Below are 19,008 nucleotides of genomic sequence, written 5' to 3' on the forward strand. Positions count from 1 at the left end.
AATCATTTAAAAATGCTTTTGCATCTCTTACTTTGTACTCCCTCATATAATAACATTATTTCAATGTTTAAATCCAAGAAAATGGAAATATAAAGTGGTCACAGATGATGTCAGTTTGAGCAATAATATCCAGGTCTTCTCATTTTAAGTAATGGATTTACCATTACTAAATTTTTGCCAAAGATAGGAGGAGATAATTTTTAGGATTATACCACCAATCTATGTTGTGGAAATTCAGTGATAGTCTACCACTCATAAGGATTTAAGCAGTAACCCTATCTGTGTTATGTGCATTTTGACAAGAGTACAGAAGTATACTGATTACTTTGTCCTCTCACAAATTACAAAACACATGTGGGAACACAGAAAAATGCTAAAGCTTTGCACAATATTTTGTTAAAGAAAGTCATAAATGTTCCAAATTCTCCTTGGGAATGTCAATGACAAAATTTAGAATAGCTCCTTTTCTCTCTCTAACAGCCCTTTATTACCAAACTCTTTTCTGATAAAAGGAACAAAGGAATGGGTTAGTTATTTTTGCATTAGACCACAAGAAGTAGATGGCTTAGAATTTAGGTACAATACACAAGGAAACATGTATATACACATAACACATATATACATATATATGTGTGCATATGTATTTTTCTAGACATGTATGGCTAGATATATAAATTAATTATTCTTTTTCTAAAAATTCAAAATTAATTGTACTAATACAGTTTAATTTTATATTTAGATTTACAGACAGACAATAAAGGGATACTCTGGATAAATCTATTCCCTCAAATTTTAAAAGCTTCAAACTTTCTTTTTTTTCAGTTAAGACTGAAATCAATAGTTAAAAAGAATTAACTGAAAGATCACAACCCACATTTAGCAACTACATGTCAGATCAGTTATAAAAAGCAGTAGAAGGCAAACTATCACTTTACCCTGCTTTTGAACAATGCAGTACCTTACTTTATATCCAGTCTCTATCCTCTGTTTCATTTCTAAAATGCCTAATTCTATTCTCAATTTGACATCCATGCCCCTATACTTCCTCTACTTAAAAATCCATCCACATGAGAGAGTTTCACTTGTGGACCTCTGCTGGAAAGGTTGACACATGCAGCAGGTTGTTCACTGAATAAGAGCATCCAGGTCAGGGAACAAGCGACAGGTGAGATTTTAGATTGAAAATGGTACAAATTCTTTCCCACTAGTGTTTAATGAGAGATAGGGTCTATGTACCCTTGTCTTAAATCTTGGCAGACTGCAGCTGTGTGAACAGAAGAATATGGTAAAAGTGATTCTGTTCCAGCTTAGACATGAAGAGACTGGAAGCTTCACCTTCCTCTTATTTGGAACACAGCCACCAACATATAAGGAAGGCCAACATGAAGAGGAACTGAAACCCCAGGCAAAAGTCCTAGCTGAGTTTCCAGCCAACAGTCAGCACCAACTTGCCAGCCTGGTGTATGTAGCTGAGCCAATGTGTTGCAGCTCACACTGCATGGACAAGACATGAGCCAGCCCCTGCTAAGTTCCTTCCAATACCAAATTTTGGAACAAAATGATTGATTAAAAAACTCACCCCAATACCTATCGTATAACATCCAAGCTCTTTACTATGCCATTTATGGTCCTTAACGATCTAACCCTGTCTAGCTTTTCGTACTTCTCTCCTACTACTACTCCTTAATCAAATCTCCCTCTCTAGCTAGCTTTGATGATTTTCTGAACACACTTTGAGTAATTCTGCCTCCCACGAACATACTGTATCCTCTACCTGAGCTGCTCTCTCCCCATCTCTGCCTACCCTCTCAGGTGAGCCACCTCCTTCCCAAAGCCTTCCTAACCACTCCACTTCATTTCTCTTTTAAAAGTTTGCAGGTTCTATGGTCTCTCTCATTGGCATTTATTTATAGTTTGGTTTTAATTATTTTTTTCTTGATGTTCTTTATTCAATAACATGTAATTCAGTTCTACTCCAAATTTGGTTCACAAAACTGGCATAATTCTTTTACGTACAGAAATTCAGAGTAATCATTTAGAAACTTTTATAGCAATTTGACAGGGTAATTTTATGTATGTTGAATCTAACCATAAAATAATTAGTCCTTATCTTTTGAATCTCGTTTTTCAGTAATTAAGATTTTAAAAAAATACTTTGTCAGAGCAGTTTTAGATCTATAGTAAAACTAAGCAGAAAGTACAGTCTCCATATACCCTCTGTCCATCCCCATGCCCTGCAAGCTCCCCCACTATCAACATCCCACCAAAGTGGAACATTTGCCATAACGGATGTTATGTATCAAGTACAGTGATACCTCATATCACCCCAAATCCATTGTTTACCTTAGGGTTTACTCCTGGTGTTGTACATTCTAGAACTAATTGACTTTTGACTAATAATTTATTTTTAATTGCATTTATGTAAGTATCAGTTATGACTGATTAGAAATAAAAAAACAAACAAAATTGGTCCCTTATCACAATTTCAGAAGTACCATCTTCACTGATAGCTACTTGAGGCAATAGATCGTAGAGCAAAAAGTTTCTCAACCACAGCACTATTTTGGATAGGATAACTTTTTGTTGTGGGAAGCTGTCCTATGCACTGTAGGATGTTCAGCAGCATTCCTGGTGTCTACCCACCAGATATCAGAATCCCTCCAACTCCCAGACCCAGTAGTACCAACCAAAATCATTTCCAGACAATGTCAAATGTCCCCTGGGGCAAAACTGCCCCAGGTCGAGAAGCACTGCCATAATGGTTAAGACTAGTCCAAGGATGAAGATAAACTGTCCAAACTCTAAATCCTGCTCTGTCACTTAATTAGCTGTATATACTTGGGCAAGCAAATTAACTCAGTTTCCCCATTGGTAAAATGGGTTAATAAAAGTACCAATAACTTTTGTAAAGTTAAAATGATTTAGTACAGAATATATAAAGTGCCTAGAATAGTACTGGGGACATGGTAAGAACTTAGTAAACAAAAGCCACCATTTCTATCACTGTTGGGCTAGTTGCAGTATATATAAAAAGAAATAGAAATTTTGTTCTGTTCTTAGATCCACAGAAAACCATAGCCTAGTGGTAGTGGGTAGGTGGAGACAGATATGAAAATCATTACTATATATAATGTGATAAAAATGTTATAAAAGGGACAAGTGAGTGAATAATTACCTCAAATTGCTATGTGTGGGAATGTACAGGCACACCTTGTTTTATTGTGCTGCACTTTACTGCACTTCACAGACATTACATATTTTATAAAGTGAAGGTCTGTGGCAACCCTGGGTGGAACAACTCTATCAATGCCATTTTTCCAACAGCATGTGGTCACTTCCTGTCTCTGTGCCACATTTTGATAATTCTTCCAATATTTCAAACTTTTACATTATTATTGTATCTGTCATGGTGATCTGTGAGCAGTGATCTTTGATGTTAGTATTGTATTGTTTTAGCACCACAAACCACACCCATATAAGATGGCAAACATAATCAAGATACGCGTTGTGTGTTCTGACTGCTCCACTAACCAGTTGTTCCCCATCTCTCTCCCTCTCCTCAGCCTTCCTATTCCCTAAGATACAATAATATTGAAATTAGGCCAATTAATAACCGTACACTGGCCTCTAAGTGTTCAAGTGAAAGGAAGGGTGCCATGTCTTTCACTTTAAATCAAAAGTTAGAAATCATTAAGCTCAGTGTGGAAGGCAGGTTGAAAGCAGAGACAGGTGGAAAGATAGGCCTCTTTTGCCAAACAGCCAAGTTATGAATGCAAAGAAAAAGTTCTTGAAGGAAATTTAAAGTGCTACTCCAGTGAATACATGAATGATAAGAAAGTAAACAGTCTTATTGCTGATATGGAGAAAGTTTGGTCTGGATAGAAGATCAAACCAGCCACAACATTACCTTAGCCAAAGCCTAATTCACAGCAAGGCCCTAACCCTCTTTAATCCTGTGAAGGCTGAGAGAGGTGAGGAAGCTGCAATAGAAAAGTTTGAAGTTAGCAGATGTTGGTTCATGAGGTATAAGGAAAGATGCTATCTCTGTAACATAAAAATACAAGGTGAAGTAGCAAATGCTAATGTAGAAGCTCCAGCTAGTTATCCAGAAGATCTAGCTAGCTAACATCATTGATGAAGGTGGCTACATTAAATAAAAGATTTTAATGTAGACCAAACAGCCTTCTCTTGGAAGAAAATGCCACCTAGGACTTTCATCGCTAGAAAGAAGTCAATGTCTGACTTCAAAGCTTCAAAAAACAGACTGACTCTCTTGTTAGAGGCCAATGCAGCCGGTGACTTCAAGTTGAAGTCAATGCTCATTAATCATTCTGGAAATCCTAGGACCCTATATTCTACTAAATCTACTTTGTCTGTATTCTGTAAATGGAACCACAAAGCCTGGATAACAAGCACATCTGCTTATAGCATGGTTTACTGACTACTTTAAGCCCGCTGTTGAGACTGACTGCTCAGAAAAAAGATTCCTTTCAAAACATTACTGCTCATTGACAGGGTACTTGGTCACCTAAGAGCTGGGATGGAGATGTGCGAGGAGATGATTGTTTTTATGCCTGCTAACTCAGTATCTATTCTGCAGCCCATGAATTACAGCCATTTTGACTTTCAAGTCTTATTACTTAAGAAATATATTTGTAAGGCTATAGCTATACTAGATACTGATTCCTCTGATGGATCTGGGAAAAGTAAATTGAAAAACTCTTAAAAAAGATGTGCCATTCTACATGTCATCAATAACTGTGTGATTCATAGGAGGTCAAAAGGAATTTGGAATTAGTTGATTCCAAGCCTCATGGATGACTTTGAGGAGTTCAAGACTTCAGTGGAGGAAGTAAATGCAGATGTGGTGGAAACAGCAAGAGAACTAGAATTAGAATTGGAGCCTGAAGATGTAACTGAATTGCTATTATCTCATGATAAACTTGAGTAGATGAAGAGTTGCTTCTTAGGGATGAGCAAAGAAAGTGGTTTCTTGAGATGGAATATACTCTGGTGAAGATGCTGTGAACATTGTTGAAATGAAGACAAAGGATTTAGAGTATTCTATAATCTTAGCCGATAAAGCAGCAGCAGGGATTGAGAGGACTGACTCCAATTTTGAAAGTTTTACCGTGGGTAAAATTCTATCAAAGAGCATTGCATGCTAAGAAATATTTTGTGAAAGAAAGAGTCAAGAGATGCAGCAAATTCACTGTTATCTTATTTTAAGAAATTGCCACAGCCACTCAAACCTTAGCAACCACCACCTTTAGTCAGCAGGCATCAAATCAGGGCAAGACCCTCCACCAGCAAAAAGATTATGATTGACTGAAGGCTCAGATGATCATTAGCATTTTTTAGCAATAATGTATTTTAAAATTAAAGTATGTACAATGTTTTTCTTAGACAATGCTATTGTACACTTAGTAGGCTATATTATAGCGTAAACATCACTTTTTTATGCATTGGGAAGCATTGTGTGACTTGCCTTATTGCAAAATTCACTTTATTGCAGTGATATGGTACCAGTCCGGCAACATCTCCGAGACACGCTCGGGCAGTTATTCAGATGAAAAAGTATTATGTGAATTACATTTTGAAATATTTAGCCAGAAGGAAGGGAAATGAAGTATTCAGGAGAAAACAGCAAAACGCGGATGACCAGACAGCTCAAAAGAAACTGGTGTGTTCTGGCATCGGAAAAGTTCAGCGAAGCTTTTAATCGGTATGGGAGGAGTGAGAAGAAATAAGGCTGAAACGGTAGTTGGTGGCGATACTATATACTGTAAGAAAGAGGAAGGCACCATAGGTTGTCCTGTTAACCTTACCAGCTTGTCGAAACTCGTGGAAATCAAGTATTTCAATCTAGACCGCTACGTGGACAGAAGAGGTGAGCATAACGTCTGCAAAACACGAACAGAAAAAGACATTAATCTCTAAGCCTGCACTTCGCTGCACTACTGGCTGCGGGAGAGATTCAGAAATGGGGACAAGGATGATATGGGGGACGTAGGGAGGAACTATGTATGGCTTCACTCCCTCCTCGCAAATCAACTACCTCGATCCGCGACCCCAAATGGCAGACCTTCAAGAACATCTGGCATCTCCCATCGAAAAAATCCCCTCGCGCTCCTCAAATACAAACCGCAGAGTTTGCCACAAACGCGTTGGCCACAAAACTCATCCCCTAACCTGGATCCCCCAGCAGGTTAAGCGATTTCACAGCTCACCACCGAATGAATCCTCTCGAACCCTTCGGCGAGTCGCGCTCAGACTATTTCGCGCCTAAACAATCCAAAGCGGAAGAAAACAGGAAGTGGGCGGGAAGAGAGCGGAAACGCCTGTGGCAGGAGGCGGGCCCTCTAGCCGTACCCTTCACGCCATCGGGAACGCGCCCGCGCCAGCGCGGTTAGATTGGCTGGAGAGAGGGAGGTGTCGGCCTACGCCCCCTGACTCCTCTGGCTGGAGTCGGCGTTTGCGCGGTGTGTGTGTGTTTGTTGTGGGCGAGTCCAAGTGTGTGGGCCTCTGACTAGTGAAGCTGGGGGCGCGCAAGTCCAGCCGCCCTCTCCCATTGCGGAGTCCGAAACAGGCCAGCCAGTGAGTAGGACTGTGCACATTTAAGATCCTTCCGTGTTTTTTTTTTTTTTTTTTTATTTTGGTTCCTCTCTCTTCTCTACCCCTGTCCTTTGAGCTTCTGTCCTTTCCTTCCTTATTTACTTTCCTACTGTGACGGGATCCCACTCTCCTCCGTCTTCTCCTTTAGATTCTCACCTCGACCAGCCTCTCATTTTTGGCCAGATCCTTGGGAATTCGGAAGTGCTTTTAACAGCTCGGAGGCCATACTCCATCTTCTCTGGCTACCCAGGCACCCCGAGGTGCTGCCATAGGCAAAGGTCACTTCTTATGCGGTTCCAGAGGCGTGCGCCTGCTCCATGGCTGCTTCCCTTCTAGGATGTGTCTCAAGTTATTGTTAGGGTTTTTGTAAAACTTGGCAGGACTAAAAGTGATTTTCTGTATGTAAGTGGTATTAAGGATGAGAGGTGGAATAGGAAAGCCAGGTCTAAATTGGCATAAAAGCGTAAATTGCTAACTTGCTCTCAGTTTTGTCTAGAAAGAAAGTGGTCTTTCAGAAGGTCGAAGCCCCGGATAATAGATATGTGTAAGGTTTTAAACCATTTGATAACTTTCTCCCGATATGGTTTTGTGTTTAATGATTTACTTATGCTAATATTAAATATAATTTGCATGCCCTTTGTTTCCATCTCTGACCCAAATTGGTTTAACACTGGACGTGGGAACCTTTCTTGAAGTATTAATGTGGAACCACATGTCAGCTGTCAAAACTTGAAAATTATTTGTTGGCAGTATTTGTTTTCTCTTATGGATAGTTTTTGGAGGTGTGAGAGTGGGCTTCAGGGATTCTGTTTAACATTTTCTAATCATGAATAACTTATATTTGCTTTGCATGTTGCTTTGACTACTTGAGGCCTCTCTTTTTTTTTTTTATTTCAGCATATTATGGGGGTACAGATGTTTAGGTTACGTATGTTGCCCTTGCCCCCCCCCAAGTCCGAGTTTCAAATATGTCCATCCTTCGGGTGGTGCCCATTGCACTCTTTGTGTATGCAAATACCCGTCCCCTCCTCCCTCCCCCCTGCCCAACATCCAACAGATGTTATTCTTATATGTGCACTTATGTGTTGATCAGTTAATACCAATTTGATGGTGAGTACATGTGGTGCTTGTCTTTCCGTTCTTGGGATACCTCACTTAGTAGAATGCGTTCCAGCTCTATCCAGGAGTATACAAGAGGTGCTGTATCACTATTGTTTCTTAAAGCCAAATAGTACTCCATGGTATACATATACCACATTTTATTAATCCACTCATGTATTGATGGACACTTGGGTTGTTTCCACATCTTTGCAATTGTGAATTGTGCTGCTATAAACATTCCGGTGCAGGTGTCTTTTTCATAGAGCCACTTTTGCTCTTTTGGGTAGATGCCCAGTAATGGGATTGCTGGATAGAATGGTACTTCTACCTGTATCTCTTTAAGATATCTCCATATTGCTTTCCACAGAGATTGCACTAGTTTGCAGTCCCACCAACAGTGCATGAATGTTCCTGTCTCTCCGCATCCACACCAACATTTATTGTTTTGGGACTTTTTGATAAAGGCCAGTCTACTTGAGGCCTCTCTTGATGGGTCTTCCAAGAGAAAATTCCCGAGTCCTATTGCCATCAACAATAGTTGTGTTCTTATCTAAAAATTTTCAACCTCCCCCAATTTACATGTGATTTTCAGGAAGCCACTGTTACATAGGCTTCTTTCCTATCATTTGTCTAGGTTTAGGAAAGCCCCACAAGTATTTTGTGTGAAATGGGTATGATATTTCCTGTCATTCTAGTCTTAGGTAGTTTTATATTATTACTACTGAAACAATTCAGTTGTAACTTATTTTTCTCAACCACCTTTTATGCTAATAAATGTAGTGGATGGCTTGCAAATAAATGGATGACAAGGACCGATAGATTTAGTAGAATAAAAATCATAATAGCTTTAAAAAACAATGGGAGTTGTTTTTGTTGTATTTCCATTTAGACTTTGTTCTGTGCATTTTTTACTTGGTTGAACATATTGCATTTGCAATTATATATACTGCTTCTTTCACTTAATACTTTTGAGCCTTTCTCCTTTTATAGAAACTATGCATAACATGGTTTTAGCTTTTTACTTATATATAATATTCTTACAGAAAGTGCACATAACATAATTGTACAGTTTTATGAATTTCCACAGAATACATCTATGTAATTGGCATTCAGATCAAGACCATACCCCAAAAAGTGCCCCTCTGGCTCCCTTTCTGTACTAGCCACCATAAACTACTCTTCTGACTTCTGACGTTAAAGATAAGTTTTGCTCGTTTTCTAAGCATATTTCAATAGCTACATAAAATTCTATCATTTATGTATGCTGTAATTCACTTATTCATATGTTGTTAGACATTTATGATTTTTCTAAGTTTTCTCTATTACAACTAAAACTATAGGGAACATCTATTCTATATATTGTTACAATAGCTTTCCCAGGAGTGATGTTCCTCAGCAGAATGGCGTAAACCTTTCTGAGACTTTTTATTACATTGACAATTTCCTTTCCAAAGTAGTTAAAACAGTTAATACTCCCACCAGTGGTTTATGTCTCTTGTTTTATGACCCCATAATAGGTGTTGAGTATTCATTTCCTTTAAGCTTCACTAAATTGATAGGTAAGAAATTTGTATTTCAATATCTTTTAAAACAATTGGCTACATATGTTTAAGCTGTATGACTCTCACAAGTATTTAGTCATTGAAGTGAACAATTAACTGCTTTGCTTGGTAGGATTTTGATCAAGCCACTTTATATCTTTATTTCTCTGAATTTCAGTTTCTACATCTGTAAAACAGTGAAACTTGACCTGGTCACCTAGTATAGTAATAGTCTGTGCTAGTTATCAGGCATATACAGCTCTAATGTTGGAGCAGTTTATAGACTAGCAGAGAAGTAGATTACTGAAGAGGCCTTTTAGCTCATCTTGAGGGTTCAGGGATGGGTTGTGAGCATATTACTTAAATGCAAAGACTTTGAAACAGGCTGCCTAGGTTCAAATGCTGGCTCTTCAGTGCCTTAGTTTCCTAATCTATAAAAAGGGGATAATATAATTTTAGTTCCTACCTCTTGGTGAAAGACACCTGAACTTGAAAGTTTATTGCAGCACAATTGACAATTGCAAAAATGTGGAATCAACCTAAGTGCCCATCAATTCATGAATAGATTAAGAAAATGTGGTATATATACCATGGAGTACTACTCAACCATAAAAAGGAATGAAATAATGTCTTTTGCAGCAACTTGGTGGAATTGTAGACCATTATCCTAAGTGAAGTATCTCAGGAATGGAAAAACAAACACCACATGTAATAACTGAGAGCTAATCGATGAGCACACACGGGCACAAAGAGATAAAAGGTCACAGGAAAGGGAGGAGGGGAGAGGTAGAAACCTGCTGTTGGGTACAGTGAACACTATTCGTGTGATGGACACACTAAAAGCCCTACCTTAAGCATTATAAAAGGTATCCATGTAACAAAAACCTTTGTGCCTACTTAATATTTTGAAATTTAAAAAAAATTTAAAAAGTAAAACACGCACAAAAAATTAAAATTGCTACTCTATATGAAGACTTTATAGCTTTCTATGTGCCTGGCACATAGAAACTGTGCATTTTGGAGATAGTACCTTAGCTAAATTAGCCAAAGAACAACATTCTAGGAAGAAGGAAGAGCAAGAACAAATTCACAGAACTTTGACATACACAGTGAACTGTATAGCTGGCCCAGTATTTCTAGGATACAAAATGTGTAGAGAGGACAAACACAGAGATGAATCTGAAAGGCAAGCAGAGACCAGGTCATGAAGGCCTTGAATGCCCGTTTGTCTTGTTCACCACTTTTTCTCTATCACCCAACATAATGCCTATTATAAATTAGGTATTTAATAAAAGGAAAAGCATTTTGAATGAGAAAAGTTAATTTAATTGGAAGGCTATACTGCATCCACAGGATGCAGAACCTTTGAAAAATTTCACGGAGAGTGTGACATAGATTTTCATTGGTATCGTTGTGTAGAGTGGACTAGAGGGGGCTGAGACTGTGGTAGCTAAGAGGGTACTGAGGAAGAAGACTGGAACTAGAATGCTGATAGTAATTGTGGAGAAGAGGTGCCAAAGTTATAAAATATTAGGTGCAGGAAGCAGAAAAGGGGAAGAGATGAAATCATACTAATATACCCTCTTCCCCCTCTTTTCTTTTCTCATCAGTAGCTCTTATTTTTCCACCCTCTTCTAAATGTATATACTCTGTGTTTCTTTTCTAGGTCTGTTCTTGTTCCTGTTGGGTGTTTCTGTGCTCCACCATGTTGAGGGCTAAGAATCAGCTTTTTTTACTTTTCCCTCATTACCTGAAGCAGGTAAAAGAGTCATCAGGCTCCAGGCTCATATGGCAAAGACTTCTACACCAGCAACAACCGCTTCACCCAGAATGGGCCGCCCTGGCTAAAAAGCAACTGAAAGGCAAAAATCCAGAAGACCTAATATGGCGCACCCCAGAAGGGATCTCTATAAAGCCCTTATATTCCAGGAGGGATACTAAGGACTTACCTGAAGAACTTCCCGGAGTGCAGCCATTCACACGTGGACCCTACCCCACCATGTATACCTTTAGGCCCTGGACCATTCGCCAGTATGCTGGCTTTAGTACTGTCGAAGAGAGCAATAAGTTCTATAAAGACAATATTAAGGGTGAGATTTTAAAGTAAAACATAATATTTATGATAAGATATATACCTCCTAATCTTGGGTTTTTTTGAGGGGAGGCTGGTTAATTTCTGTAAAGATGGTATTCACTTTATACTTTTGTAGTTAAAGACTATACTCTGAAAAAATGGATGTTTTTCAACTTCCATGGTCAAAAAGATAAATGGGTCGGAATAAAGTGCTAAATTCTTGAAAATAAATATCACTTACATGCACACTGTTTAAATGGAATTAAGTGAGGTGAGGTTGCATGAAGAAAAGAGACATTGGCTTTGCCTTGGAAAAACTTAACATTGTCAGGATAGGAATTGGAAGTGAAGATAGCTATCTTCAACCTGTGGCCTTAAGGCCACATGTGGCCTTCTAGGTCCTTAAGTGTAGCCTTTTGACTGAATCCAAATTTTACAGAACATATCCTTTTATTAAAAGTGGTGCAGCAAAGAAAGATGAAGCTTTTCTTCCCTCCTTTGGTGCTGAAAAAAGAACAATCTTGAAATCAGAAGGCCACAGGTTCCCCATTCCTGGATGCTCAAAGAAAGTACTAAACAAATGATAATGTGGTTCAAATATATTCACTGCAATCTGGTACTCATTCTCTGCATATCTTAATATTTCTTCTTTCTGATCTATAATAAAATCATGTTTGAATGCTAAACCTGAGGATTTATAAGTTTGTGTTACTCACGGAGGGTATACTTATATTTAGTGTAGGCTATTTTAGTTATTTAAAAATTTTATATGACTGTCATAATTCTGTTTCCCAGAATATTTGAATAGCCAAGACATCCTGTTATGACCATATTAGATAAAAGAACAAAAAAAAGTAAGTAAGCATACAAATACTAAGTTATGTTAACTATATATGAACAACCAGATCTTTTCGTGAATTTTAGAAATATTTCAGTCAAAAACTGTTAAGATAAAACATGATTTGGTGCTTAAGCACCAAATATTCAGATAAACATAAGATGAGTGAGGTATTGTGTTCCTTCCATTCTTTTCTATAGTGACGTCAGGAATTCAACTTGTACATTTTAGCACATGGGAAACAGCTAACTCTTAGGAAGTGAAATATCTTTATTTAAATTTGTTTTGACATGTAAGAGCATAAAAATATTTTGTTATAAAAGTATGCTATGATGAGATAAATTAACACTTTTAGTAGTGTTAAAGTAAATTAGCTTACATTGATGCCAGACTCTTTAATCTTAGATTATTTTTCTTTATATATTTAGCCGGTCAGCAGGGATTATCAGTTGCCTTTGATTTGGCAACGCATCGTGGCTATGATTCAGACAACCCTCGAGTCCGTGGTGATGTTGGAATGGCTGGAGTTGCTATCGACAGTGTGGAAGATACCAAAATTCTTTTTGATGGAATTCCTTTAGAGAAAATGTCCGTTTCCATGACCATGAATGGAGCAGTTATTCCGGTTCTTGCAAATTTTATAGTAACTGGAGAAGAACAAGGCGTACCTAAAGAGAAACTTACTGGTACCATCCAAAATGACATACTAAAGGAATTTATGGTCAGAAATACTTATATTTTTCCTCCAGAACCATCCATGAAAATTATTGCTGACATCTTCCAATATACAGCAAAGGTATACTTTGTGGTTATTATAGGTTTTGCTGCAGTTCCTTGAATGTAGGAATTTTTACAACATGCTTTGAATTTACAACATGCTACGAAGTCAGGGTGTTTTATTGTTATTAGTATTTTGTTTTTAATGTACTATTTATGGTTCATCATTACCTGTAGGAATCTGGGCAATAGACCTTTCATGTATTTTCCTTATTGTTAAAATTTTATTCTCTGATTATTGTTAGAATCAGGGAGGTCTCATAATTTACATTTCTTTATTTCCCTCCAGAATTTAGGTATAGTTGTGAAGTAGACACTGGTATCAGACAGGTAGGGATAAGAATGTCAGCTTTATTTCTGCTAAAATCTGGATTGGAAGATATCACTCGTATCTGCAACCTCAATGAGGTTCCTAATATTCAACCCTGAATTTGATTCATCTTCCTCATTCAGAGTGGTGGGAAAAGAAGTTTCCTGTAGTGTTCTTATAGTAGCAGCAGTACCTCCACAGTGAGACATTGTCCTTCTTCGTTTTCCTTCTTCATTATTTTTTTGAGCAATTCATATATATTTCCCCCCATTATTCACACTTTACTTCTTGCTAGTGTAGTGATGATCTCCTTCTACTTACTTAGCTTAAAGTTAAAGCATTGTTTCATGGCAAAGGGAAAATCTCTTCTCTATCAAACCTTTTTATTTCTTTCACCCCTTGTAATTACTATTATCTCAGAACTCTGGCAAGCATTGCCCATACTCCTCATTTGATATTTAGCCTTTACACTTTGCACTTTTATTTCTTCTCATATATTCCATCTGCTCATGTGAATTTGATTGCATAAAGTTATATATTTCTGTCACCTTTTTATATTTAAAGGATATATGCACTGGAAGATTTTGGTTAGCAGCATATGACAAACAAACATATACAAATAGTAGTAGCTTAAATTAAACAGGAGTCAATTCTCTTTCATCTAAAAGAGATCAGAAGGAAGACTGTCAGGGGCTTACTTTTGTGGAATCTCCATGGACTAGGTTCATTTTATTGTGCTTCTCTCTTGGTAGTGTGTCAGCTCATGGTTAAGGAAGAGGGCTGGGCTGGTGTGTGGTGGGGTGAGAGAGGCCTAGCTCCTTTTATTTAAAGTGAACTTCCAGAAAGAACACACTGAACTCCTGCTTATATGTCAATGGACACGCATAGTAGTAAGAGATTAGAAATGTAGTCCTTGCTCATTGGCACTCTGAATTTATGGTTCATCTATTACAGGAGAAGGGTAGAGAATGGTTATTGGAGTAGGTAGTATACACTTGGGTATTTCACCTTATGAAAGATCTTAATGTCACCCATAAGTTCAAAATCGCTTTATATAATCTTTCATGTAAGTTGGTGAAATGCCAGTTTCAGCTACTGATAAAAAATGTTACATTGAAGTACTTTGTAAACTGTGAACTTTTGTATTTTTTTTAAAAAAAATTAATTGTGGCAAAATGCCATCTTAATTACTTTAATTACTTAACTAGTTAATCAAATTATCATCTTAATTTTTACGCATACAATTCAGTGACACTAAGTACATTGACATTGTCATGCAACGATCACCTCTATCCATCTCCAGAGCTTTTTCATCCTCTCCAGCTGAAACTCTGAACCCATTAAACACTAATTTCCCATTTCCCCCTCTCCCCAGCCCCTGACAACTACCATTCTAGTTTCTGTTTCTATGACTTTGACTACTTTAGGAAACTCATATAAGTGGAATCATACAGTATTTGTCTTTTTGTGACTGGATTATTTCACTTGGCTAATGTCCTCAAGGTTCATCCATGTTGTAACATGTCAGAATTTCTTTTCTTTTTAAGGTTGAATAATATTCTAATATTCTGCTATTTTTATTATTCTTAAAATTTTCTATTGAACTTTTCTCCATATAAAAGTACCTATTTGTGTCCTTGTTTCTTATTTGTAAACTCTAAATATACTCAAGTAGTCTGTCAATCCATGTGATTCAATCCCTTTATTGGTTTTGTGGTAGAACATTTTTTAAGGGATTTTGGTTATTAATAAAATATTTGCAAATATAAAATATGTACCTATATTTTGGATATATGGTATATATATCATATATGTTATATGCATGGTATATATGTACATACCATCTATGATATGTGTATGGTATATGTATGTATGGTGTATTTAATCCATACCATACAATATACCATAATAACACTATGTCCTGCATAATACTAAGTGATTTAAATGAATCATTTCATTTAGTCCTATAACTTCCATGAGGAAGGTACAATTATTATCTCTATTTTGTAGATTAGGAAATGAAGAAATAATAGCAAGGTTGAGAAACTTGCCTACAGTCTCATAGCTAGATAAATGATACAGCTGGAATTCTGAACACTCTGACTCCAGAGCCCATGCTCTTAACCAAACTGTACTGAGTTTCTGTGATTTAATTTTTATTATTTTATGTTTGGTTAACTCTTGGGAAAGATGATAATTTTTTGGCTCTGCAGGATATGTGTAATATGTACTCTACCTAACATGAAATTTTAGGAAAATAGTTGAAATGCAGTTTTCTTAGTGGTTGTAGTAGAAAGAACCTATCTGGGATATGCTTAGCATTAAATGTGACAGTAAATCAGGTTAAATTTTTGATTTTTAAGCCATATATTTTATCCCATTTTGTTTCAATATATAGTATTAATACTAAGGATCAAATCATTTTCTTTTTTATCCTTTATGTGCTTATTCACGTTTGATGCCTTCATTCAAATAAGAAAATTAATAACTGGTAAATAATACTAAATTTATACATCATTAGCAGATTAACCCAAAGTTATAAAGTCTAGTAACCTCTTGTGAGGTCAAAGTCATTGGTTTGAATTAAAAATATCTTTAGTTCTCAGGCCAAAGTTTACATTTCTAATCTCAGGTAGCTAATTCAAAGTTTAAACATTTAGAAGGATAGCTAGTGCAAATTCTTTTCCACTGGAAAAATAAAACAGGTATAGTCCTGAATGATGATGGTTCATGAACCAACCATTTAAACTGGAGAGTGAAATAAATATAACAAATAAGCATTAAATATTTTCAGTTAACATTATAAACTACCAAGTATATTTGAGCTGAAGATGATTTTAACATAATATTTGCTTTTAGAAAATGTGTTTAATAGAATCTTTTAATATTTTTATTTATTCACTGTTATAATTTTTATTTTATGTAGTACATGCCAAAATTTAATTCGATTTCAATTAGTGGGTACCATATGCAAGAAGCGGGGGCTGATGCCATTCTGGAACTGGCCTACACTATAGCAGATGGATTGGAGTACTCTAGAACTGGACTCCAAGCTGGCCTGACAATTGATGAATTTGCACCACGGTGAGTAAATTAAACTTTGATATTGTTTCAACATTAAGAAAATGCATGGGGCCATTTTATGAGTGAACAGCAAATTATATTGGTAAAATGAATTTGTAAAGATAAATGTTAGTTTAGATTTAGATTTACTTATGTTTTATCTGAGTGGTAATGAGAATAAACTAATACTGTTTATAATAAAAAATCAGAATTAAAATTGGCCATACTTCTTTGTAAATTAGAGGGATATCTTGTCTCCACCTATATGGAGAACACAATTAACTTGCACATTTTAACAAATTTTATTAAAATGTAAATATAATGTCAAGACAATTACTTTTATTTTAATTTTTCCATTTTAAAATATGGAAGGCATCTATTTTATTTTTTTCTGTTTCATATATATAATGTAAATGTTTCGGGATGCACAGTGCTATTGAAAATGTTTTATTTCATAACAGCTTGTTAATAAAGTATGAAAAATATGGAAAAACTTAAATGAAGTTTAGGAAATATTTAAATTTGGGAATGAAAAATCAATCATTAGTTCAGTCAGTTCAGCGATCACTTAGTAAGCTTTGCTCTGGGCCACGCACCAGCCTATATGCTGGCAAAAACTACATGGAGAAAACGTGGCTTCTGTCTTCAGAGTGTTTATAGACTAGAGAATGCTCCTTTAGACCAGGGATCTTGTATACTTGTTGTGACCACAGTTCTCAAAGTGTAGTCCAAGAATTCTTGGGTATTGCTAAGACCCTTTCTGAGGTTTTTGAAGTCAAAACTGTTTTCATGATTATATTAAAACTTTATTTGCCTTTTTAACTTTCCTTTTCCCAAGAGTTTATAGTGGTGTTTTCCAGAAGCTACATGATATGTGATGTTGCAAGTGATTTCAGAAACAGACATGAGAGCGCAACTCTCTTCTCTTAAGCCACATATTAAAGAGATTTGCAAAAATATAAAACAATGACTCTTTTATTATAATTTTTTGGTTTAAAGAAGTATAGTTTCTCATAAGAAATATTACTTATGTTAACACGTTGTAGGTTTATTGTTATTTTTAAATGAACTAGTAACTAAAATATTGATTAATATTATCCAAATAAAGAAAATTTTAGGGGGATATTCAGTAATTTTTAAGAGTAAAAGGGGATGCTGAGATCAAAATATTTGAGAACTACTATGTTAAGAACTTCTTCCAAGTATATACCAGGAATTTTTTTTAAGTTTTGGTTTCTTAAAGTTCACCTTGTTTTATATAGGGATTCACAACCTTTGTGCTTTTAGAGGCATGAAAATAACCTAAATGTGTAAATCAGCTATAGAATATAAGATAAAAGGGAGTAGTGGAGGTTGGGGACAAATTGGAGAAATACATGCCTAGACCAAATACACATCATTCTTTAAAAAAAATACTTTCTTGCTATCTAAACAAAGCAAGTTTCTCATTTTATTCTCTTTGTCGGCATCCCCTGCCTTACATATTAGGTATTCCTAAAATATTTTTCTTTTTAGAAATTGTGTCTTTATTTAATTAAGGACACAGAGGAGATTCTTTCCTGAAGGAAACCAATTGCAAAGTGAATCATTCTTACCTGAAGCAAATAATCACAGCTGTTTCTTCCACATGCATAAAATTTAATTTGTTAGGTTTAAAGTCACATAAATATGTGTATTGATTTTATTTTATTTTTTTTTGTTTGTTTGTTTTTGTTTTTGAGACAGTGTCTCACTCTGTTGCCCGGACTAGAGTGCTGTGGCGTCGGCCTAGCTCACAGCAATTTCCAACTCCTGGGCTCAAGCGATCCTTCTGCCTCAGCCTCCAAGTAGCTGGGACTATAGGCATGCGCCACCATGCCCGGCTAATTTTTTCTATATAGATTTTTAGTTGTCCAAATAATTTCTTTCTATCTTTACTAGAGACGGGTTCTCGCTCTTGCTCAGGCTGGTCTCGAACTCCTGACCTTGAGCGATCCACCCTCCTCGGCCTCCCAGAGTGTTAGGATTACAGGCGTGAGCCACCGTGCCCGGCTGTGTATTGATTTTAATTCAGATTAAGTTGTTTGGCATTAAAATCTGGACATTGATTTTCTAGTGTGCGATACAATTAGTTTTATTTTGTTCTATATCGTTAAGTTTAATTAAATTCTGGACTTAACATTATTACTTTAGGTTGTCTTTCTTCTGGGGAATTGGGATGAACTTCTATATGGAAATAGCAAAGATGAGAGCTGGGAGAAGACTCTGGGCTCACTTAGTAGAGAAAATGTTTCAGCCTAAAAGCTCTAAATCTCTTCTTCTAAGAGCACATTGTCAGACATCAGGATGGTCACTTACTGAGCAGGTCTGTATATAATTTAAAATATAGAATTTTAATAAAGTCATATATTTTCTTTTAAGCAACATGACATAGTCAGGAAATGGATTTAAGAAGCTATCTGCTAATATTTGAAAATCGTAAACATTCTGAAACATAATACACACTTGGGTTTGTATTGTATTTACACATACTATGATAAACAGGATTGGCTCCCTCTAGTGGTTAACAATGTAAAATCATTTTACATCTTGCATGTAGTGCTGTTTACTTTTTTCTTTTTATTTATTTATTTAATTATTTTTTGAGACAGATTCTCACTCTGTTGCCCCGAGTAGACTGCTGTGACATCATCATAGCTCACAGCAACCT

The 19,008-nt window shown here is 36.3% G+C and overlaps 2 protein-coding genes across 2 annotated transcripts in view; one reads left to right on the forward strand and one right to left on the reverse strand.

The window, feature by feature from the left end:
• Positions 1-6,285, reverse strand: part of CENPQ (centromere protein Q) — a 19,667-nt gene extending 13,382 nt beyond the window's left edge. The window contains exons 1-2 of the mRNA XM_012664668.1: positions 6,231-6,285; positions 5,829-5,903 (exon numbers count right to left, since the gene is read on the reverse strand). The gene's annotated coding sequence lies outside the window, so the exon portion shown is untranslated. The remainder of the gene's footprint in view (positions 1-5,828; positions 5,904-6,230) is intronic.
• A 92-nt stretch (positions 6,286-6,377) lies between these two features.
• The window catches only part of MUT (methylmalonyl CoA mutase), a 38,472-nt gene continuing 25,841 nt past the window's right edge, over positions 6,378-19,008 (forward strand). Inside the window, exons 1-5 of the mRNA XM_012664674.1 lie at positions 6,378-6,597; positions 10,924-11,347; positions 12,598-12,965; positions 16,183-16,340; positions 18,492-18,663. Of these exons, the coding sequence (XP_012520128.1) occupies positions 10,963-11,347; positions 12,598-12,965; positions 16,183-16,340; positions 18,492-18,663 (1,083 nt within the window). The 5' untranslated portion in view covers positions 6,378-6,597; positions 10,924-10,962. The remainder of the gene's footprint in view (positions 6,598-10,923; positions 11,348-12,597; positions 12,966-16,182; positions 16,341-18,491; positions 18,664-19,008) is intronic.

Source organism: Propithecus coquereli, unplaced genomic scaffold (genome assembly GCF_000956105.1).
Source record: "Propithecus coquereli isolate 6110/MARCELLA unplaced genomic scaffold, Pcoq_1.0 Scaffold90, whole genome shotgun sequence".
Taxonomy (NCBI): Eukaryota; Metazoa; Chordata; class Mammalia; order Primates; family Indriidae; genus Propithecus; species Propithecus coquereli.